The sequence below is a fragment of the Terrapene carolina genome, unplaced genomic scaffold, assembly GCF_002925995.2.
Source record: "Terrapene carolina triunguis isolate 2854851 unplaced genomic scaffold, T_m_triunguis-2.0 Scaffold131, whole genome shotgun sequence".
Lineage (NCBI taxonomy): Eukaryota > Metazoa > Chordata > Testudines > Emydidae > Terrapene > Terrapene triunguis.
In genome coordinates this window covers 761510-786073 of record NW_020664482.1, presented here as the reverse complement: position 1 = coordinate 786073, position 24564 = coordinate 761510, and the positions used below count along the sequence as shown (strand labels likewise).

General features: G+C 50.9%; 1 protein-coding gene across 4 annotated transcripts in view; it reads left to right on the top strand.

Moving 5' to 3' along the window:
- DLG3 (discs large MAGUK scaffold protein 3) overlaps positions 1 to 24564 on the top strand; it is a 163035-nt gene that overhangs the window by 48637 nt on the left and 89834 nt on the right. For 2 of the 4 annotated variants that reach the window (XM_024217572.2, XM_024217567.2), the window contains exon 1: positions 2888 to 3211. The exons of the other annotated variants lie outside the window; for them this stretch is intronic. In XM_024217572.2, the coding sequence (XP_024073340.1) occupies positions 2888 to 3211 (324 nt within the window). Of the gene's footprint in view, positions 1 to 2887; positions 3212 to 24564 lie in introns of those variants that run through there. 4 annotated transcript variants of the gene reach the window in all.

Genomic DNA, 24564 nt, shown 5'->3' with positions numbered 1-24564 from the left:
CCAATGGCAGTGGTGCCGAGCTTTGTCTGCTGGGTGGGCGCAGCTCCCTGGGCTCTGGGCCAGGGAAGAAAGGTGTATTCATTATTCACCCTTCCCTCACACTGAGCATCCCGAGGGAAGCTGCGTACTAAGTGGGAATTTCTCGTGCTCTTAGTATCTCCATCTCCGCTTGGGTTTGGTACCTGGAGGTACACTGAGCTAGTCCCAGCGACTCTTTCATTGTATAGAATCCTAGCACAGAAATGATCACGCCTAGGCTCTGTCTAGTCCAGGCCCAGGGAGCTGGGGCAGGACTGTTCTCCTCAGCAGTCTCCAGGGCCTTATCCAGTCTAGTTTTAAATATCCCGAGTGGTGGTTCCTCCCTTCTTCCAGCAGGAGACAGTCCCGCAGGCTTCAGTGTCAGGGCATTTGTCTTGGTCTTTCATGTTTTCACTGTTCGTTGGCGTCTAATCTGGTTATCTAGGTTCTAGACTCTGTTTTCATCCCATTGCTCCTAGCTGCATACGCCTGTCCTCTCCCACCTGGGTGTGGATTACGCCCTTCAGATACTTACAGGCTGTTTTCAGTTTCCCCCTTAGCAGGAGCGTGACCTAACTAAACAGATTCCTGTGACTGTCCCTCGCAGCACAGCCCCCGATCATTTTAGTGGCTCTTCTCTGAACTCCTTCCAATTTTTCACTTTCTTCCTAGTACAGAGGTGACCTGTATTCCAGGGGTCATCTGTAAGTACCTGCGTGGGGAACAAATACTGAATACTGGGCTCCTCAGCTTAGCAGAGAAAGGTTTAACACGATCCCCTGGCTGAAGGTGAAGCTGGACAATTTCACACGAGAAATAAGGTGTCAATTTTTAATAGTCAGGGTAATTAACCATTGGAACAGTCTCCATCACGGGCAATGTTTAACTCAAGATGGGAGGTTTTTCTAACAGCTCTGCTCTCGGAATTACCCTGGGGCAGTTCTACGGCCTGTGTTTCACAGGAGCTCAGACTGGGTGTTCACGGTGATCCCTTCTGGCCTTGGAACTTAGGAATCTGTGCACAGAGAACTGCCCTCTGCCTGCCCAAGCTGCTTTTTCCCTCCTATGGTGACCTTGAATTGAGTCTCATCCTGACCCCAAGTTGAGCATATCACAAAACCACTGCACAAATCAGCAGGACTGTCCATCTCTGCTCTAGGTCTGTAATAGCAGGGTGGGGGTTGGCACAGGAGAGAGTTATAGTGTGCATGTGGACTGGAATAGCAGGCGGCAGCAGGGTGGGACTGAAGGGTGTCAGCGGAGCTGCCTGTGGGGAGCCCTGGAATAACAGTAGGAGCTGCAGGTCAGGACTCAGATTCCTGGTAGTGCTGTGTGGGACCCAAGGCTGAAGTGACCAGGAAGTTTGCATGTCCAGATGGGGACAGGACTGCACTGGGAAGGGGGGCTACATGTCAAGACTGAAATGTGTTTGCAGAGTTGTGTTGTGGAAGGTAGTCCCCAGCATCTGCCTGTGCTACCTTTGATCCCAGCACTGAGTCTACCCACTGAAAACGTGTTATCCGCCCTGCTTATGCTAAAAGAGAAAAAACGGGGGGTTCTCATTCCCAGCTAATGGTAGAGGGCTCAACAGCAAGAACATAAGGATTTAACCATTTCCCTCTAGTCTTAGTTTCCCTCCATTGTGCCTAGGTGTTGCAGCACATGGGGTACAGAGCGATAGGCCTCTTGCTGTTTGGAAAGCAAATGAGCAGGCAGCCTTCCCTGGGAGTTCCCTGTCGTGAGGGAAGAGGCCGCCTGAGTTTGTTTTAATGTAGATTCTGGATTTACGGTGCAGTGGTTACCCTGATACACCTTCCAGTTTTGCTTTAGATAATTACTATTGCTTCAGTGCATTCAATACTCCCTAGCTGTTCCCTGTCCTGTACACCGGGAGCATTGCAAGTAGTGAGGGCACTTTATATGTGGTTATTTTAACTACCGTTCTGAAAGGTGACCACTGTACATGGCATTTGGGTGACACCCAAATGCCAGATCAAAAGGGTATTGTCTGTGTAGGCTGTAGAATGACAAGAATATCCCTTGCTTCTCTTCGTGAGCTCCTGGGCCTTTTCCACCGGTAACTTCTGTGGGCCTGGGGATTTTGTGGCATTTCTGACTGAGTCATTTCAGCCGGGACGGGTTTTTGCCCCTTATTTCCCAGCACTGTGCTTGGCAGCTGGCTCCGTGAGGGGGCTGAGTGGTGCAGCAGGCTCCAGGGGTAGGAATGAGGCAGCTGTGTCTTTAAGGGCCTGCTGTTTAACATTCTCACTGCCGCTGCTGATGCTGCCCTGTGCAGTGATTGGCTGAGGGCCGGGAGAACGGGGAGGCTGGAGATAGATGCTCTCGCCTTCTCCCTTCTCATCCAGGGACCAGAAACAGCAGAATCCTCCAGCCCAAGCCCTGCAGGTGAAGCAAGCCGCCTTCTCCCCACCCCCTGCACATACCCACTGAGGGAGCCTGACTGCGCACACGGCTGCCAGGGGCCAGAGACAGCTCTGCCACGGACCCTCACTGGGGAAGCAGCAAAGCAGATCAATGAAGCAAAGCAGAGAGCTGATCGCACCGAGCCCCCCACGCCAGCAGCTCTCCAGGGCCTGAGGGGCAGGCTGACATGCTCGCACCTGAATGGCCGGCAATGCAGAACAACAGAAACCTTTTTTATTGTGTGGCTATCCTTTGGAGATAATAGATTTATAATTCTGGTTTTTGTACAGAAGACTCTGGACCATCTCTGACTACGAGAGGGGGAGGAGGTGCGTGGAGGGAGAGGAGGCGGACGCATTTTCTGCTCGGGGAGGGGGGTCCCTTTCTCCATCTCTTGCCTTTTTTTCCTTTTGTTCTTGGTTGTGTGTATATTATGAAAGCAAATATGCACAAGCACCATCACTGTTGTAAGTGCCCAGAGTGCTATGAAGTGACGCGGATGGCGGCCCTGCGTCGCATGGAGCCTCCATCCTACGGCGAGTGGCAGCATGAGCAGTACGGCTACGGGGGCTACGGCTCGCAGACCCTGCCATCCCAGGGGGGAGCCACCCCCACCTCTAGGAGTAAGAGCAAACTCATCCCCACCTCCCGGGACAATGTCCCTGCTCCCCTGAAGCAGGGGCAGGGGAAGAGCACCCCCAAGATGAATGGGAACAGCACAAACTGGTGGCCAGAATGCACATGTTCGAACCGCGACTGGTATGAACAGGTATGGGACACGGGTTGGCTCCCCACGGCCAATGGGGGGGGGGCTTTTATTACAGGGCTTGTTACCACTCCCCAGGCATCCTCCATGTGTCTAGAGTAAATGGGGGGGGGGGGGAGTTGAGGTACCTGTGGATGGGGCAGGTGGCTGGAAGGACCCCTGGATTCTGCAGTTTATGGGTAAGTCATTCGAAAAGAGGCACGTGTTAGCAAGAAGGTGGTGTCCTGTAGCCCATTTCGGCCCTGCTTGGCTATTGGGGTTGGCTGGATGGGCCAGGACTCTCCAGGCCAGCATCGAGGCTGTGCGCTCTCGTCTCTCGTTCTGCTCTGGGCTAGGAACAGCCTCCTGAGGCCATAGCAGCTAAGGCCTGTCTGACTTCTGCCTGGCCCAAGTCCCGGTGGTCATTGGCCCCCACCCCAGGTTCTCCCTGCTTGGGATGCCGTTGCCTGAAGTCTCGCTGATGTGAAGTGTCCCATCAGACCTTGTGTGTAAGGCACCAGGCAGACTGCCCGCAGGGCAGTCTCTGAGCCTGTTGGTGCCAACTGCCAGCACTCACCAAACTAGTTTCCCACCTTCCATTGGGCTTGGGAGCCTGTTCCCCACTCGTTATTCCTAGCTGTCCATCCCCATGGATAATTATATAACCCTCTTCTGGTCTTTGGCATGCTGTGTGCTTTCTGCCCCATTTCACTGCCTTTATTTCTTCCCATCTGATTACTGGTCTCCTTAAGGAGCAATTCTGGGCTGTCTCTCTCGTCTTTTCTACATGGAGAGACCATTCTTATTTTGAACCCATCGGCCAGCTTAGAAAATGGATGGAGTCTGTTTGCAAAGCCGTAAAATGGAGGCTGGACCCAGGCTGAGAAACAATTTACCTTGCTTTAATGTAAGTCAGCATTTACCTCTGTCTCACTGCTTCTCTCACTCATTAGCTTCAAACCTGACGTTGGACTTTTTATTGATTCTTCTAATTATCGTTTTAAGAGCTATACATGAACCGACAACAATAATCATTCGGAAACTAGCTCCCCTCCAAATCCTGTTCTTTCCCCTCTTCGTCCTTCTTGGTTACTGGCTGAATCCCTGTGTGTGTCTGAAATAATCTTGTTCTGAAATGAAACTCCCAGAGGAGTGTTTACAGAAAGTGCCCCAAAACCAAATGTCCTCCTAGGAGGATGGTTTCTTTCCATCTGTCTCCTCACCTAAATCTGTATCTAGCTTTCCTGCTGGCTCCTGGTAAGCTGGCTCCATCCCTTCAGTGCTATAGCTCCATCCAATGCATGGAGCTCGAGAGGCGAGATAGGCGCAGGGATGTCAAAGCAGCCAGTGCCTGTTATTCCTTCATTTCTCCTCCCCGCCCCCAATCCTGGCAGAGACGGGTGCTGGGATGGCCCAGGGTCCTGTTAAGATGATTGCAAACGGTGACAGAGAGAGAGAAATGTCCGTTTGATCAGTGCCATCAGCCGAGCTGGGTTGGGCAGAAGGGGCCATGCTTTCAGATGCAGGGATCCTTCATGTTTTGCAATGGTCGAACAGGAGTCATTTTCTCTTTGTGATGCTACCACTGAGTGTTAGAGGTTGGTTTGGCTTGACTGTTTGCAGATTGGAGAATGCTTTATGAGATTCTACCATTGCTAAGGGGGAAAAAAGCAAAACCATCTCCCAGCAGTGCAAAGTATAGATGGAGTGATGCTTTGCCGGTGTGCAAGGTTACATGTGCCTAGCAAGGCTCTGCATGTATCATATGGTGTGTGTGTGTGTGTGTGTGTGTGTGTGTGTGTGTGTGTGTGGTATGAACACAGACTGTATCAGAGAAGGCAGAATTGCTCCCTGGTGTGTAGCAAATTTATGCACTGAATAAAGCTGTGCAGCAAATGCCTCGGCAATGTTCCCATTCTGCTAGGAAGGTGCAAGATGTCTGAGCCTTAGGAATCAATGTTCTTCACTGTCCAGTTGTGGACAGGCAGAGGGACAAAAGGTGGGCAAGTAGAAACAGCTGTGCATGGCCGGTCCAGCAGTAAAGGGGATTGGCTCTGTGAGGCTGAAAGGGCTTTCGTGATCAAGTGGGAGTGTGATGGGGGCTGCAAATGCTAAAGGTAATTGTTTGGGGAATGTGGAACAAACATCACGGCACTGTGGCGCACTAGGGATAAAGCCAAGCCTGCTCTTACATAGGGCTGTCCCTTTAAATGGCATAAGTGTTCCTGGAACCACTTCCAAACCTGAGATGAAAAGGAATGTGCAGACAGAGCTGGAGGAGGAAGAGGGGGCTGGGGGACTGCACTGTGAGAGGAGGGACCCGCTCGCTTCGCTGTGGGCTCTGCACCTCTCTCCTCCTCCGTTGCAACCTGTTCTCTCTTCCTCACATGCAAGCAGGCACGTGTGCACAGTGTCTGCTCAGATGCTTGCAGGCATGCAGTATACTGTGACACACACAAGAGGTGTTCGCGCATACAGTATTCACTCCCATATGGTACATGTTCATTTACCGCCTATAAACACATGGACTGTATGCACCACACAAAGGCATACATTATGTGCCCACACATGCTGCCTTGCACAAAAGCACACCGTTTAATCAGAAACATTAACACACACCACCTCCCATCTCTCATGGCCTGCCTTTTTCCTCTCCTCCCCCCACAAATTGCCTTGTGTCGGCAATCGAGAAGCCCCTATGCCCGATTCCAGGAAGGGCACGAGGGCTCAGATAGGCTTCTCACTCCTTTCTCTCTTCTCTTTTTCTTTTTATCCCCAACTCCCCCTCCTTTTCTAGCTCTCTTCCTTCTCTTCTCTCAGATCCCCCAGTCATCTCTTTTCCTCTTATTAATTCGGTCCTTTTTTCTCCTCCACTTTTTCATTCACCATCTCTCTTTCTCTCTCTTGTTCCTTAATTGTTCTGTTTTTCCTCTTCCCTCCCCGCTCTGCCTGCCAGCACACTGGGAATGGGAAGTGGGGCCGGGCGTGGGTGAGGAGAGGAATCAGCACTAACCCTTTCCTAGAGAAAGGAAAGAAAGGCAGAGAGCAACATTATCCTGTCAGGCAGCATCACTGATCTGCAGTGGCTAGAGGAACTAAGTGCCAGAAGCCCCTCCCCTCCCCTTCACATTGATGCTCCAGGCTTCCCAGGGGAGAGAAGCATTTCGAAATTCCCAGTACGTCCATCTAAGGCTGCGCTGACATGTTGTGCTGAAGCCTCTGCTTTGTTTGTCCCTTGCACCGAGGTGCTAGGACATGGATGCCAATGTTTGCACTCCATAAGCCTGGCACGATCACTAGCAGAGCAGGCAGGAACCAGACCCTTTCCCACCCCACCCCGGAACCAGCCTCAGCTGAAGTGTCCCCTCTCCACCCAAAACACAACGGGGTTCTGGTCACTGTGAAGGGGAGCCCCAATGGTTAGACAGAGACAAACTGAGGCGTCCAAGTTTCAGAGAGTTGTTCTGGGACACTAAGAATTTCCGGTGACAGATGGAGAATTGCCACACGGGCAGAACTTCTGGGGGGAGCTTAGCCATATTTTAAATTAAGCTGGTCACTGACCGTCCTGGTAGCAAATGTCCTGTATTTCTTGAGGCTGCCTCAGCTTCGCTGTCCCTGCTTGATGTGAAATGCCCATTACTGAATAAAGTATCCGGCGCAGCAGAGTTCTCCCACTGTCTCCTTCCATGGGCCTCTCTGGAATGCCGTGGCACTGTCGAAGTTTAAAAAGACTGCCATCCATGTCATTTGGGGTGGGGGGGAGACTATGCAAATGGGGGGGAAATATGGCCACGCAGGCAGAGTGGCATTAGAAGAACGTTCGATAAACAGCCAAACGTGACTGTATCTGAGTGTAGGAAGTACCCACAGATGCAAACCAGGAGGTAGGTGATGAGGGTGGCTCTGAGTACCTGTGGGCCCATGGCCCGGCTAAAGGACCAAGAATTGCCTGGTGGGGGAACCTAAGGACTAAACTTCCTGGAGAGTGCGTCTTGGGGATCCCAGCAGCACGTAGAAATGTCCCCTGTTGTGCCTGTGCAGGGAAAAGCAGTAGAAGGTCGGGCAGCCATGTTCATGGGTGTGGGCTGGTTTGGTGTCTGTGGGGAGTTGCTAAGGAAAGGTTAGTTGACCGTTGGAAGTATCATTTGCTTTAATTTCTCCCTTCAGTTGGGAGAATTGACGTGGTGTTTTTGGCACAATCGCGGCAGGCGTGTCTGGAGCTAGCACTCGGTCTGCAAGGGCCAGCCTGCTGTTTTTGACAAGGATTAGGATGTTGGCGTTCTGAGACCCCAGGGAATAAGGGGTTGGAACCAGGATGACAGAGCACCAAGAATCCAGAGAACTGTACCCAACATTTGGGAAGGAGGAAACGGTTTTTAACGTCACAGGGACCACTGGGGCTCAGAAGGATAAGGAGAGGAGTGAGCCAGGCTTCACAGCGCTGTGAAAGGGAAAGAAGCCCATCTGGAGATGGTCTCAGGTGCTGTTATGAGAGGGGTTGCTTAGGTGGGTGACCTCCAAGATTTTGCTGGGAAAGGGGAGGTTGATGTGGATCCGTATCTGAAAAAGAGAAGATGTAGGGAGAATTTCTGAGATGAGAGTGTGGATATTGGTCTTCAGAATATCAGGGAAGAGACGGTGGGCTAGTGAGCAGTGAATGGCCGATTACCGGAGTGCTGTAAAGGGCAAGACTAGCAAGCAGGACATACACGGAGAGGGAATAGGCTGGAAGCCAGAGATGATGCCTCGCTGATTTCCAGAAGAGGTGGAGGAGATGGTGAACAAGAAAAGGGTGATGGGGACATGGAGATATACGAGGTGGTAAGGTTGTCAGGCTGATGTTGCTATGGCTACTTATATTCTATTCATGGAAGAAATTAGCTAAATCTTTGCACTTGAAGATGGAGGAGGAGGGAGTTCTCGGCGTTTCAGGGAGAGAGGAGGAGAGAGAAGCCGAAGCAGGAAAGGGGTAAATTTTCCTTCCAAGCTCCATTCCTGGTGTGTGGAGAAGTCAGTCTATAAAGCGTGAAATTCTGGCCTGTCCAGGCCAGGGAAAGTGAAGGAAGGTGAGAATTTACAGACCAGAAATAAGGCACGGTAGCAGCTGAGTCTCCAAGGCACAGTGAGCCTGTCAGCTGTCTCCAGCGGGACTGATACAGTCCAGAAGGAATGGGGAATCGCACGTGGCAGGCCATACTGGAACGTACCAAGCAGGCCTTTTCATGGAAGGAGCGAGCTCTGCTGCACATCAGGAGGGATTTGCTGCATATCAAGACTTGGTTTTAATTAAAGATTTCAAACCCTGTGAAAGCTATTTTTAGCTATTTAGACGTAGATAAAACAATAGCAAAATCCGCCCTTAGCCTCTCCTCTCCCCTTGCTGTTTCAGGGGCTGAATACAGTGCAAAAGAGGATGCATTGATCCTGTTCCTATGTATGTTCCCCTCCTCCCCCCATTGCTGTCACCTCCTGGTTTTCCTGTCACCTCTCTGACCATTCCCAACATGTCTTTCACTGGGTTAGCCTCACCCTACCCTTCCTCTCCCCTCAGTTGTGGTTGTGGGAGTCCTGGGGCTGCTGCCTGGGGCCTTCCTCTGTCTCTCACTTGACACCCTCTCTTCTGTTCGCCTACATTCATTTACCATCTCTTCGCTGCTGATGTGTAAATCCGCGTAGCTGCTCTCGCTGTGTCTCCTTCCATCCAACCCTACCTGTGAGCTTGTGTCTTCACAGTGCTTCCTGGCCGTCTTGCCATCCGCTAGCTGAACATGGCCAGAAACTGAACTGCTCATCTTCCTTCGCCGCTTCCCCTTGGACAGATACTCCTTCCTGTCACTCATGCCCATACCCTAGTAACCTCCTTCAGCTGCTCCCTCGCCCATGTCCTACACATGCAGGCTGTGTCCAAATCCTGAAAAACGTCTGAAAAGTCTGTTCCTTTCCCTCTCTGTGCCTACAGGGAAACGCTCAGTCAGTCCCTTGTCATCTTGATTATTGTAACCTCTTCCTCTCTAGCCTTCCTGACACCCCGGCACCCCCTGCCGTCCACACAAAACGCTGCCACCAAGATAATCTTCCCACCTGTTTGACAGGACCGGTCTCACACACCCTTCGAATCCTGCACTGCTTCCACCCCATCTGCTTCCAGCATCTTCTGCGCTTACGTCATATATTGGGCCAGATCCTCAGCTGTTTGTAACTCAGCCAAGCTCCATTGACTTCAGTGGCACTTTGCTACTTGATGCCATCTGAGCACCTGGCCCATCAAGGCCCATTGACTTGATGGTAGGATATCCCCGAGAAACTATCAGTGAGATGGCCTAAAATGCTGCATTAGACGGAGAGAGGCCAGGGGTGGAGAGGTAAATTCTGTGAATTATTGGCATAAAGATGGTAGTTGAAACCATGTGAGCAGAGAGATCACCCAAGAATAAGGTGCAGAGGGAGAAAAGGGGGGGTGAAATCCATGAGACCCCACAAAAAGATGAGAGGGAAGGAAGGGGACCTGCTTTCTTGTCTAATTAAGACATGGACCAACAATTCAGGAGATGGGAGGTGTGGAGAATTTAATGGCGAGGTTTCCAAGGCAGGAAAGATTTTGTAAGATGCAGGTTTCAGGAGAGATGGTGCTTTATGGAGAAGATTGTCATGCCAGAAAGATTGTTGCCCGGTGAGAGTTATCAGGTTGTGGTACCATCACATACCAAGGCAGGGCATGCTCAGCGTCTCATCCTATGTGCTTTTTGACATGGAGCAATGGCTCCTGTAGTCTACAATAGAACTGGTCACTGCTATTCGTTGTCTAGTGTCCTCCATGTGCTTCATACGGGAGGTGACCTAGGAGCTATACCCTGAGTCAATTTCTGGTGAGCACAGAAATCCAGATCAGGGACTGTTCTCCCTCAGGGCCAATGGGCATTTCCCTGAGTGAAACCTGAGTAAGCAATGTCCCTTCAGAGCTGACACTGCAAGGTGCTGAGAATTGGGGGCACTCCTAATCTCACAGGAGTGAGCCCTCAATGATCCATGATAACTCCATTCAAAAGCAAGTCTCCTGCCACAGTGTCATTGGCCCTTTGACATGTGACACAGCATGACACATGGTGAGGCAGATGGGTATACCTCCATTGGCAATATTGTGCCAAGTCCTGCCATGGAGTTGTCGAAGGGGTAAATCAACCCACATGTGTAAGTCTTTTTCAAGAGTGTAAATCCAAGCTGGATCCCATGGTACAAAGCCTGCCGACTGAGGAAGGTGTGAGTCCCAGACACCGGTGGGTGGCTGGCTGGCACAACATGATTGACAAGCTCGGAGGGTGGCCCAACTTGGCTTGCAGAAGCTGCACACTGACACAGCACAGAGCCCTTGTAACAGGCAGACAGCTAACCCAGGGCAGCCAAGCCAGAAAGCGAAAAGCCGGCCCTCCCAGCTGCTCCAATCACTGCAGACAGGAACCACCCAGAGGGCGGGGCCATCATGGCTCCCACATGGCAAAGGAGAAGCATCCAAAAATGTAGTAAAATAGACCCTTAACCCTGAAAGTGGGCTTTCGATAGAGCAAGTGAATGTTTGTATAACATGTAAAATATACAGCACGTGGGATAATCTATGGCCATGTGCTTAGCCACACCTCAGGGAAGGGAGTCCGTGTGTTTGAGCGGATAAGGCACTGGACTAGGAGGATGGAAACCTGGATTCTGTTCTGAGTTCTGCAGTGACCTGGGGGTGGTCTTGGGCAAGTCACATCATTTTCTTGTGCCTCAACTTCCCCACCTGTACTACAGGGATCAGACCTTCACTGTACAGGGATCTGAGAGCTATAGATGGAAAGTGCTGTGTAAAATCGAACGATTGTTATGTATAAACCTAAGGCTAAGAAAAATAGATTACCCAGGGAAAAATGTTGTGAAGTTGGAGCTATGGTTATAAATACATATCAGTAATTTAAGGGGTAAAAAACCCTTAATACAACGTTTAACAAACCCAAGCGTCTCAATCTGAAACGTAAAGTTAGAATGTCAAAAGTTTACTTGACACTATCCCGAGATGTGTGTGTGAGGGTGAAAAATGCCGGGGCTGCCTGGAGTGAGGATTAGACAGGGCTATTCAGATGCTATCAGCATAAAGTTCCCCTTTTTGTTACTTCTTTGGTTTACACTTCTGTGAACAATCATTTGGATTTGAGGTTCTGTTATCAAGGATGTGGTTTGCTTTTACAGCACCCAAGAAATGCTTCTTAACGTTCAGTAACTATTCAACACACAGCACAAAGCAAAACAGAAAAGAAAATATAATATTTGAAACTCCAAAGATCAAGCAAATCGTCCTTTAAAAAACCTCCCATATTCCCTCTTTCTTTTGTATGTCTTTGTTTTTACGGGAGAAACCCTTGTGTGAGTGTATCAGATGGCACTAAATGTTCTTGTTGTGGGAAGGAGAGTCAATTTTAGGGGGTAACTGTCAGGACAAAAAGGATCTGTGAGTACATAGCACCTATACAAATTGGGTTTAGAGGCTTGAATATGGAGCAAGGCGCCTAACTTTCATGTTCAAACTTAATTCCCTTAATTGTTTTTAAATGAAAATTTAGAGGCTTCAGAAGCTGACTGCTTTTGCCTGGGAAAGCTTCCTGTCTGCCCTATTCTGCTGGGTAAGGGTCTCTTCTAGTCCCTAAAAGCCCCCCAGAGTGAACACGGAAAAGCACGGAGCTCTGTGTCCCTGCTAGTGAATTTAACCCTGCATATCTCAGCAGCCCAGCCAAGAATCCGTGCAACTGGGGACGTTTTAAGCCCTGTATGTTTCCCTGTTTTGCACAGATCCGGGATGTTTAAAACTAGGTCCACAATGATTTATGCAGCAGAGTGTATGCAGCCTAAGTGCAAAGGTGTCTCCGGCTTAAGGTTCAGATTCGGAGTGACTGAGCATAGTACAGAGTTTGCTAGGTTGTAAAATCTCAGACTCCTGGCATGAAAGCTGTGCATTAGGAAAGCTGAGGCAGTTGGATGTGTCTGTTGTTATTATTTGTTTGTATTGCGGTAACACCTCGGAGCCCCATGGTGACGGGCACTGTTCAGACCCAGAACTAAAAGCAGTCTTTGCTCCAATGAGTTTCTGTATCCAGTGTCCCAGGGGAAAAGTATCAAGGGAAGGTGAACAGGAGCACAGTCTCTGGTTGAGTAACGGTATGTCTAGCGGTGAAGATGTGGCAGTGTGGACTCTGGCATGGGGTAGGCCTGTGAGTATGTATCCAGGCCGGCTGGACAGCCCAGGCTGACATCTGCATCACTTTGTCTTCGCTGCTAGTTTTAGCCGCGCTAGCTAGATTAAAGCTAGCACACGTATGCCTACGCCAGCTGCAATCAGACCACTGACTGCCGTGTAGGCATACCCTAAGTGGTGTGGGTGGCTGTGCTCCCAGTCCAGCAACAGCGCTCCGCTTGTGGTCACATACAGAGAGCTGCCGGAGTGCTGCCCAGCAGCAAGCAGAGATTTGCAAAGACAAGGCCCCTGTGTGGAACTTCATGGCCTATCTCCTCTCCCCGCGTCCATGGTTTCTCCTACAATTTCCAGCCTTGCAGTGGGTGTAGGGCTTGGCTGCTGGCTCCTCGGCAGACTCGCTGGGGCTGGGATGGGTTGCGTGTGGCTTTGCGGTCAAGCTGGGGCATTTCTTTACCACTGCAGGCTTCACCCCTTTACCTTCGGGAAATGTTTTAAATGGCCTCAGCCTGGGATCACTTTTGTCAAACCCAAGAAAAAAATAAACAAATGGCGTTTTGGTTGAGATCGGACTTCCTGCACTTTGCTGCAGGGCTGTTTTACAGCCTTACTGCCCACTCACTGCTTGGAAAATGTCCTGACGTTCAGCTTCAGTTTTCCTTTGCCATTCCTCCTAGTTCAGCTCCGTGGGATTCCTAAACTCTCCCTCTCTCTCTTTGGAGTTTGCACACCTCCGACAAATGCAGACAGTTGTTCTGTCCTCTCTAGCTGTTCTATAACGAGACGATGCAGCTCCAGAGAGCTGCAAGACATGGCCCGGTCCCAACCAGAGTGGAGAGTGGAAAGAGCGCCGAAGCATCAGTGCCGTGCAGAGACTTACAAGAAGCCCAGCGAATGGCAAGAATGTGAGCTGGGACTGTAGGGAGCCCATCTCAACATGAAAGAGGAACTATACATCATCTCTTCATGGAAGCCTTATAAAAGCAGCTTTTCTAGGCCACCAGCCAGACGAATGCTTAGAAACGGTATATAAATCTGCATTCTCCTAAGGGTTAGACTGACAGATGTGAGCACTGGGCAGTCTGAAGGCATACGATAGGAGCTCCTTTCTACCCCACTGGAGAAATACAGATTTCGCTTTTTCTTCTGCAGTCTCCTGGGATTAGAAAGAGGAAGCAAATCTGCTCTGTCCCATTGGACGTGGCAGGTGAGAACCCTGCCGGACCTTTGATGGTAAGGCACGGTGACCAGGCTTTGGAGTGCTCCAAAAAGGCTGAACCAGGACAACTTGGAATCCCTTCGACACAGAGCCCAGTGCAGGAGGGAGAGACCAGAATCTCTTCTTCTGGTACACAGAGTGACATTCAGAGACATGGAGAGAACATCAGTGCAAACCGAATTCAAACACTGAGGATTACGCTATCACGGGCTTTATTATACACAGATTTCAGAGCGGTAGCCGTGTTAGTCTGTATTAGCAAAAACAACGAGGAACCACATCAGCCACACCATCAGGGGCTCGTTCACCTGCACATCTACCGATGTGATATATGCCATCATGTGCCGGCAATGCCCCTCTGCCATGTACATTGGCCAAACCGGACAGTCTCTACACAAAAGAATAAGTGAACACAAATCAGACATCAAGAATTATAACATTCAAAAACCAGTCGGAGAACACTTCAACCTCCCTGGTCACTCAATAACAGACTTAAAAGTGGCAATTCTTCAACAAAAAACCTTCAAAAACAGACTCCAATGAGAAACTGCAGAACTGGAATTAATTTGCAAACTGGACATCATGAAATTAGGGCTGAATAAAGACTGGGAGTGGATGGGTCACTACAAAAACTAAAAACTAATTTCCCCATGCTAATTTCCCCCTCCTGTTACTCACACCTTCTTGTCAACTGTTTGAAATGGGCCACCCTGATTACCACTACAAAAGTGATTCTTCCTCCTGTTGATAATAGCCCACTTTAATTGAATTGTCTCGTTAGAACTGATCCCCCACTTGGTAAGGCAACTCCCATCTTTTCATGTACTCTGTGTGTGTATATACACCTCTACCCCAATAGAACGCTGTCCTCGGGAGCCAAAAAAACTTACTGCGTTATAGGTGAAACCGCGTTCTATCGAACTTGCTTTGATCCACCGGAGCGTGCAGCCCTGTCCCCCCCGGAGCACTGCTTTACCGCGTTATATCCGAATTCATGTTATATCGGGTCACGTTATATCGGGGTAGAGGTGTGTGTGTGTATATATATATATATATATATATATATATATATAAATATCTTCCTACTGTATTTTCCACTCCATGCATCTGATGAAGTGGGTTTTAGCCCACGAAAACTTATGCCCAAATACATGTTAGTCTCTAAGGTGTCACAAGGACTTCTCGTTGATTATACAGAGATATGTAGCACCTTCCACATTCAAACTCCAGGCCTCTGTCCTGAAGGTAGCAGCATCACCCCCCTGACTAACGACAGGAGACATTTCACTTTACTTAGAAAGGGGACTAATTGATCCAGACAAGCCCTCCCAGTGGTGCCAAGTCACAGATCAGATCCAGGTAAATGTATCTCTGGTGTAAAGAGAAGCAGGACCTGGGTTAGCTGTGCCCCAAAAGTTCAAATATAGACCCAAAATAACTGCACATCTATATGCTCCAAAGGAAGGAGCTGGAGGGATTGTTGTTTTGCCTTCTGGTTCGCAAGTCGCACCTTCCTGGCTCTCACTCAGTTCCCCAGGGAGGAATGTCTTCGTCCCAGGCACGATCAGAGTGTATGCATCTTGACGTCCTAAGGAACTCATTCATAGCGCAACAGGAAGATCGGGTGGTGGGAAAAGAATTCTCCATGAAAAGCTTCAGCAGAGGCTGGAGAGAAACAGATGAGCAACTCCGTACGTACTAGGGTGAATCCTGCTAAAGGTAAGCCAGCTTGGTATGCTGTTGCACAGAGACAGGGGCTCACTCCTGGGAAATTAATTAATTTAAATAGTGAGAAACTTCCCCACCTACGGCAGGACACTGCTTCTGTGGAGGTGACCTGCCAACAGAACAGGGTTTCCATGAATCTGTGCTTTCTGTACACCCCATGGCACTGACACTCCAGTGCAGTTGCCTGTCCAATCCCCAGTGAATGTCTGACAATCTAGGGCCTTTCAGGCTGGCAGTTTTTGAAAAGTTTGTACAGTTGTGTAGAAGCTCGTCCTGTGGCAGTGGGCGCCAGAGGATTGCTTGTGGCACATTCCTCCCTGTGGATGGAACTGTCACTGAGCCTCTGCCTCCCCACACTGAGATTCCAGGCATCATACTTTGAACGGGCACAAAGCTTCATCATCAGATATTTGAAAACCCATTTCCTTGTCTGTGTTCCTAGTAACCCCTGAGAAGCTTACGAAGGAAAGGCATTGAAAAGTCCAATTGGCTTTTCCCTCTGTATGTGGTTCATGCAAATGGAGGGAGATGCAGAAACTACCGAATGAACATAGGCGAGTCGGTGTAACTTCTTGTTTCTCATGCACTAGCACAAAGCTACAGATGTGGCCCTCGGCCAGTGTGCATGTGTGTCGCTCTGTGGCTGAGCCACAGGGCATGCGACTCTGTTAAAGAGCCTGGCTCTGTAGCCCAAACAGCCTCCAGGCTCTCAGCCAAGATGGCAGCCATCAAACCACACTGGAAGGGAAGGGTTTAAGAACCCAGCATTCCCATTTTCATGTGACTGGAACACTTCTCTGGGCCTAAGGCTTATCCTGGATTTTGGCTCAGGTACTGACCACAACAGCGCAGGAGCAGAGGAATATTAGTGTGTAAACTTCCAAAGAGTGTGACTTGTACTAGGCTCTTGTGCTGAAGGGAACAGCCACCTCCTTGCGATACGGCTGAAATGGACAAACTCATGCCCCTTGTTAGAACTGGCCAGCCGGCGTGATCTTTGGCTGCATTGTGGAAGGCAAACAGGTCTTTGTGCATTCAGCCCCTGCCCTCCTTGGGCCTGGCGGCCACGAACTCCTAACCAGCTGTGCTGTGGTACCTCACAACTTGTTGGAGTGAAGAGAGCAACAGCAGCGTTTGACAGACATTGTGAGAAGGACGAAGAACTGAAGAAGCTTTATGTCTCACGAGTGTCCAGAATCGGAATGGAGGGGCTTCTCAATGGGGACGAATGCCGATCAGCTTGCCGGTGTACGAATGAGTGACAGACTCCAAAGGAGACGCATGGTAAAAGCCAGCCAAGGAAAAAGCTGGAAAAGACGTGGGATTATCCTGTAAACTCTTCTGTGTGTACCACCCCCCCACCACCCCCGTGCTGACTGGGGCCAATAGGCACAACCACAGAGTCAATAAACGTGATCATTTCTATCCCGTAAGTTCAGGTTCCTGACTCCACACCTAATAAATGGCAGCCCGGCAGGTCTGTATGGCCCAGGGTAGGTTTGGGGTTACTGTGAGGAATGGTTGAGAGCAATTGGAAGGAGGAACACAAATTTCCCAGCTCCTCCACCCAAACCTGCAGTCTCCCCTGCCGGCAGAAGTTCTTGCTCTAGTCCATCCCGGCAGCAGCTGTGCCCTAACCAACACTCTGCGTCCCCAGGGAGATCTGTAGGGCGCCAGACCCGTCCAGAGAGTCTGTGATTGGGCAGTCGCTGGCTGCTTCCTCCATTGTTACTTGAGGGCTGGGTCCGGGGCTGGCTCCCATCAGTATTTGGTGCTCTGGACAGCACAGTGTGCAGATCTTCCCGCCCGGCACCACAGACTGCCCTGGCTGCTGGCAGTGTACTCCTGCTGGAGCTCAGGTGCCATGGAAGTCTGGCCTTTCCTCTGCATCCCGATGCCCAAAGCTTGTTCAGGCCTTGGCTCCTTCTCACCTTGGCTGCTGTAACCGCCTGCTCTCCGGCCTCCCTGCGCTCCCCACCAGCCCTCGTTTTCCTCACCTTCACTCCGACCACATCAGTGAATCCCTCCACGCAGATCACCTTCCAGACCCTGCACAGCTCCACCTGTCGGTCTCCCTGCTCGTTTCCTTTGCTCTGTCCAAGCCCATCTGCTCGCCTCTCCCTCTGCAGCCTGTGCCCATGCTGGCTTTGTACCGGCTTTCTCGCGTCAGGCGACCTCCACCTCCCTCCTTATGTCACATTTCCCATGAAGCCCTGCAGTGAGCCCCGTGCGACTCCCGCAGCTCCTCAAACTCAGACCGGCAATGGACACATGCTCTTGGCCTGATATTCAGGGGTGCTGAGCACCTCCAGCTCCCGTGAACTTGAGTGGGATTTGTGGGTGTTCAGCCATGTGTCTCCACTGCTTGGTTTGTGCCTGCCCAAGCTGGTGAGCTTTGTAGGGCCAGGGCCACTTCTTCCATTTGTACCACCCCAAGCATGATGGCAGGGCTCAGTAAACAATAATAATGTGATGGAGTGTTTTCGATGGAAGAGCTCTGACAGCCCCATTGAATGTGATCTAAGTGCGCTGCTCTCGATCCCGCTCCTCTCTGCATGGGACCACACCGCTCACCCTCGGGCGTAAATTACTTACAACTCCACGCAGACAAGGACAAAGTCAATTCACCAGCATCTGCTTGCTGCCCAGCAAACAATAATGACATTCCTGCCCCTCCTGCTGCTGCCAGGGGGCCCAGTGTCTGTGTGATGGGGGAATCAGTTCATCTAGAAACCCTCTCTTGGGCTCGTCAGACTTTCCGAAAAACATGGACAAGATACAAGCGTAGGGATCCCTGCAAGTGCAAAGTCACTAGTGACTAGTATCTAAACGCCTCTCCCATAATACTCGGCTTCCGGGAGTAGCTCCCAACAGGAGACAAACAGGGGTTTCCTGGTCTGAATTCCTTTTGCTGGGATGTGGCTTTGTTTTAAGCAGCCACTTACATTACTGTCCTCCTGGGTCCCATGTGGGAAATTGGCTCCTAGCAGTATTTTCCAATGTAAAAAGCGATCGCGTGGAATGACTGGGACGGATGCTCAGTGCATGGAGAGCAGGAACACAGTGAGCAGGCGAGACGTGTAGCACAGAGAGGCAGTGAGGTGTGGGACTAGTAGAGCAAAGGGACTGTGATGGGGCATACCAGGGGACATCGGCTGGGATGTAAAAGCTTCTGGGACTTTACCATTGATAGCACTTGTCCTGCAGAAGGGTCACAAAGCACCAACGTGGTGGTAATAGCCAGGCAGTACTTCAGGGGGCCATGCGATAAATTGCATTTACCTTTACCCACTTCCTCTGCACTCTGCCACCAATCCATCTCCTCCGAGATGGCCTCTAGCAGCTCAAACCTCTGAGCCACTATTGTTTTTTAACCACCAGCTATATAAGTTTTCTTTTTACTGTGAAATGTGGAATTTCCTCCCAGAATTGTACTGGTCTGGGACCATGGACATGCAATGTTCAGACCTAGCCCAGTGTCAGGTTTAAGATATGCTACCTCACCATTTATCAGGGTCAGATATGAGCACTCCGTAGTGCCAGGAAGGGGAGCTTTGCAGTGGGGACACGGCGCTTGCTTCTAAGCCTCCTAGTTCCCAAGACATTGCAGCTTAAGTGTGACACTGCTTTTTGTGTGGGTGGAGTTCGGCAGGAGCATTTGGAAGCGGTTGTGTTTGCCTGAGCTAAAGGAGAATTACCCATCATCCAAATCTATCCTTTTATAGCCTGTAGTTATGGTGGCAGGAGAGATGAGAATGCATCCGTGAATTCATCAAATTAACCATCTCCTGCTCCATTCTGTCATCAGAATCTTTCCGGGTAAGACCAGAACCCCCAGCTTGTTGATTCCCAGTTCCCCCACCTACAGTGCAAGGAGAGTTAAACGTTCAGAAATTCAAACAGCTCAGACATGAAAAAATCAAAATTGGCATGCTGGATCACACTCGTGGGCCTCTCTGCCAGTGGCTGGGACCAGAGGTTTCAGAAACCCAGTAGTAGGTAGTAATGGGATAATCTGTCACGAGGGCAAGGTTTATAGCTTAATAGGTTTTAACACCAGAACGGTCTAGTAGGATCATCTAGCCTGACTTCCTGCATAACACAGGCCAGGGAAACTCATCCAATAATTCCTGCATCAAGCTCATACGTTTGAATTTTCTCCTGCTCTCCACTACTTAGAGGCTTTCTGATGACCTGAAGTAGAAGGGTTTATATCCCTTCCAAAACTCTTTTTTTTAAATATTTACTATTCCAACTCTTGCCATTTTTTTTATTCATACAAACATGCAACATTTTTGGAATTCTGCTAAACTCTTAGCCTCGGTGCTACCTTGTGACAATGAGTTCCATATGATTGTGCACTGTGTGGAAAGTATTTCCTTGTCTTAGTTTGCCACTTTTCTAATGTCATTGAGTGTCCTCTTGTTCTTCTGTTATAGAGCCACAGAAATGTAGGGCTGGAAGGGACCTCAAGAAGTCATCTAGTCCAACCCCCTGCGTTGAAGCAGGATTAAGTATACCTAGACCATCCCTGACAAGTTCTTGCCTACCCCTTTCTTAAAAATTCCAGCGATGGGAATTCCACAACCTGCCTAGATAACTTGTGAAAGTTTTTCCTAATTCAAACTTAAATCTCCCTTGCTGCAAATTGAGCAGATTCCTTCTTGCCCTACCCCCAGTGGACATAGAGAATAATTGATCACTGTCCTCTTTGTAACAACCCTTAACATATTTGAAGACTCTTATCATGTCCTCAGTCTTCTCTTCTCTAGAATATACATGTCAAATTCTTTCAACTTTTCCTCACAGGTCAGGGCTTCTAAACATTTTATCATTTTTGTTGCTCTTTTCTGGATTCACTCAAGTTTGTCCACATCTTTCTTAACATGTGTTGCCCAAAACTGGACAGAGTACTCCAGCTGAGGCCTCACTGGTGCTGCGTAGAGTGGAACAATTACCTCCCAGGCCTTACATACGAGACGTCTGTTAATACATCCCATAATTTCATTTGCCTTTTCTGCACCAGAATTACATTGTTGACTCGTTTTCACTTTGATCTGCTGTAAACCCCCCGTTACTTTCCTGCAGTACGGCTGTGTAACAGCCAGCCTGGAGGGATGGACGGCCTGGTGCTTAGAGTGCACGGCTCCCAACTCCCTACTTGGTTGTGGGGCCTCAGTCTCTAAGGCTGGTGGGGAGCTGGAGAGAGTCCTAGGCCCTCCCTCTCCCCTGGGTCCCAACCCAGGTTCCTGTGTTTGTTACCCCTCCCGGCAGGGAGTCTAAATTCACTGCCCTGGGCTACTTCCTGGATGGCCTGTTCCTGCAGGCTCCTGCCCTTGGGTCTGGAGTGGCACCTCATCATGGCCCCAGGCTCTGCCAATGGTGAGGCCAAGCCCCACAATATCACTGGGCTTCACCCACTCAGTTGCCTTTGGAGCTGGAGGTTCCTGGGTCTCCTCCAGAGTTCCCCATGGCTGGGGGCACAGGGCTTCCTCCCTGGTGGCTGCCTGGGTGGGCAGGTTAGTGATCCTTCCCCTCACTTAGAGAGGTGGCTTGCTCCTGCCCCTGCCCCAGTCAGCCCTGAACTGAGCTCAGCTCTCTCCTTTTCTCCCCCTCCAGGCCTGGCATAGCTGGCGGTATAACAGGGCTAGCTGGGCAGGGGCAGAGCAGAGTCTCTCTTTAATCCCCTGCTGTGCTGGCTGGCAGTCGCTCTGCTTCGTCACCGGCTGCCTCGCCAGCTAGTCACCATTGTATATTGGTGTCTTTGATTTTTCCTTCCTAAAGGTAGTACTTTGCACGTGTCTTTCTTTTATGAGAAAGGGAGACTATAGATCAGCAGTTCTCAGCCCGCAGCCCGTGGGCCGCATGCAGCCCAGTTAGCACACAGCTGCAGCCCTGCATGGTCTGGGGTCTACAGCTACCACGCAGCCCCGCATGGTCTGGGGTCTGGGGCTGCCAGCCGGCCCTATGGGGTCTGGGATCAGGGTCGCCAGCCATCCCCACAGGGTCCGGGGTAGTTGCCCAGCCCCCCACAGTGAGGGTCTGGGGTCCGGGGCTGCTGCCCAGCCCCACACAGTCCAGGGTCGGGGTCACTGGCTGGCCCCACAGGGCAGGGGTCCAGGGTTGGGGCTGCCTCCTGGCCCACAATAATAAATAGGTTGAAAACCACTACTATAGATGGTATGAAAATGAGTTCCCAATCTTCCTTCTCTAGGCCATTCATTATTTTGAATACTTTTATTAATTATGGTGGAAGATAACATCTGTTCTTATTGAACCTGCTTGGCAGAAGTGGAGCGGAAGGAGGCGCATCCTTGAGAACGCTGTTTGTGGGGAGTGAGGAGGAGGAGGTTACCAAGCAGCAGCAGGTAGAGCACAGCTGGTTAGGAGCTGTGTTGGAAGAGGCAGAGGGAGGGGAATCTGGTACAGGAGCTTTGTTCTTCTGTGCTTGAGGTGAGTGTCAGGAAGGGAGGAGGCCGGGGGGGGGCACAAATGTGCGGAGGAAGTTTCTAATCGTACTTCTGTAAAATGTCTCTTGTGTTGGAGGGTGAGTGATCTTGTGAGATATTCCCCTTTACTGCCTTGCAAGCCTAGTCAACCCAGCATCTTCCTGGTGGCAGAGGGCTGAATGTGGCTCTCTTGGGAACACATCAGCGCTGCTTGTGGCTGGAACAAAGGAATCATAGAATATCAGGGTTGGAAGGGACCTCAGGAGGTCATCTAGTCCAACCCCCTGCTCAAAGCAGGACCAATCCCCAACTAAATCATCCCAGCCAGGGCTTCGTCAAGCCTGGCCTTAAAAACCTCTAAGGAAGGAGCTGCCTCACCAAATCAGACCATCTAGCAAGATGCTTCAAAGGACAAAACCCTGTGGTGGACAGTTATGGCCGGCGATGGCAATTCAAGTGATGCATCATTTCGGGGGGGGGGGGGGGAGCATGCTGTCTCCACATCAGCCCTGACTGTGGAGAGAAATAGTGAGTTAAGGAGCCAGCCTTTGATCCCTGAGTTTCAGGGCATCATTCTGTCTCTAGATCATTTTGCTCAGCCATGGGACAGATTTCAGTGTCATCAACCAATTAATGGGCATAATGGTTTTGCCCAGGTGAAGCCGTGTTCATTGTTTACTAGGTGTTTGGGACAATTGTACGTGTGTATTCCCAGAGCTGCAGAGGGCCTGCAGTGGCCAGGATACGCTCGGTGCCTCCTGCCGCTCTCAGTTCTTTGATTCTTGCATTTCTCTCTAGACCGGTTTGTGGGGAGGAGGAGCCCCGGGGCAGTAGCAGGTTGTGCCTGGGTGCTGTCCTTCAGGAGGGTCTCTTGCTGGACAGCTCCCCAGCAGGGCTGAACATAGACTCAGCACCAGGGCTGGGGCAGCAGGTCCCGTGAATGGACCTACAGCTGATACCTCAATAACTGTGTCATGTGATTTGTCCCATTTTCACTCTTTGTGTCTCACCTGCACTCGTTCCAGACTCTGAGCCCAAGCAAAGGGCTGGAAGATGGGGAGTCCCTGAGACCCAAAGCACAAAAAAGGGGTAAAAAGCTCGTGCCTCATGTGTCTTGAGGGGATGGAAAGCGCCCGATGGAACGTTTGAATCTCTCAGTACAGCTCTCACTCTCTAACCACACAAGCCGTTGGGGCTTTATCACATGCTCTTCTCCACCTCTGCAGTACTCATCGCCCGGCTCTCTCGCCTTGCTGCTCACCTTCTGCCATTGGGTGATCGCTGTATCCCTCTCCCATCCTCAGGGCCTGGACCAGTCCTTTCCCGGCCTCCATTCTCATTCCAGCCTGACCTTGTGTCAGGAAATGTGCTTCCCTGCCTGCCTATGCTCCAGGTCATTGATACACAAAGACATTCCCGCACCTGTGGCTACCTCTCGTCACCGCCCTCCCTCTCACCTGGCCTCAGGAGCACTCAGGCCTGCTCCGCCTCCTTCCTCCAGCACACGTGTAGCTCTCCTCTGTCAAACACAGCGCCAGAAGCAGAGGAGACCAGGGAGGGGAGCTGCAGCGACTGGAGAAGCTCGTTGTCTAGGGCAGAGAGGTTCCCTAACGCCTGGAAAGGCACCAAGTATCAGCCTCGAGGTCACAGATCAGCTACGCTAACAGGGAACAGCCCAGAGTGTGGGGAGGGGGGAAATCCGCCTGGTGCCGAGGGGAGGAGAGACATTCCTGGGCCGGCTGGGGGAGAGTCCGTGCGGTGCTTTGGGAGGAGAGCTGTCGAGTGCCGGGGCGGGAGGTGCTTTGGGGGATGTATACATGGTGCCCTGGAGGAGGTATGGACGGCTCAAGTGGCTTGAGGAAATGGAAGCTTCTCTCCATTGTCTGCAAATCATTGACTGCCATGGCCCATCCCGGGGCACTCCACGGTGTTCATCTTGGAGGTGCTGGGTCAGAGAGGCCAGCTGATGACTGGTAGTGCAGCAGCTGGTTGGCTGTTCAAAGGAAGCTGAAAACCCAAGGAGGCAGTGTCAGGACTGGGACACGGACGGACTGGCCCAGTGCTCTGAGCAGGAGTGGTCAGGCCAAATGGTCAGAGCCAGAAATGGAAACCAAGGCTCAAACAAGAGTCAGGCGCAGTGCAGCAGCCAGTCAGAAAGTCTCTCCATTGCTCAGACAACTTCCTGGGCCGCCTCCTGACTAATGTGGTCTGGTCCGGCCAGTCACTGTCCCCAGTCAGGATCCTTGTGGGAGGGTGAGAGTTCTGCTAGCCCCTCACTTCCAGTAGTTCTGGGTGAGCTGTCCAGTGGTGCCTGGGTCTGAGGGCTGCACGGGAACCTGTGGGTCTGGATTAGAGGCTCACACGCCCTTAACAGGCCAGATTGCAAGTTGTGAAACGAATGTTGACGCCAGAGTTTCTGCAGGTGCCACTCCCCTGAGCACGTTGGCCAGGCTGTGTGCTCCTGTGTGCTGTGCACATATTACTGAGTTCATTCTCACAGCCCCTCCATGAGGGGAAGAGAAGGGACTCACCCAAGGTCACAGGGTGCATCTGCTGCAGAATGGGGACTGGAACTTGGCAGTTCCCAGCTCCTTCCACTGGTGCCGCTCCACATCGGCTGGAAGTACCTTTTTTCCCTCTCCCCAGCGGCCAGGCTCCCAGTCGCCGGGGTACGATCTGCTCTGGAGCTGGGATAGAGGCTAGGGGTGGGATCTGTTTCCTTCCCTTCCTGTGCCACAGCACCTGGGCTCCCCAGGGACTG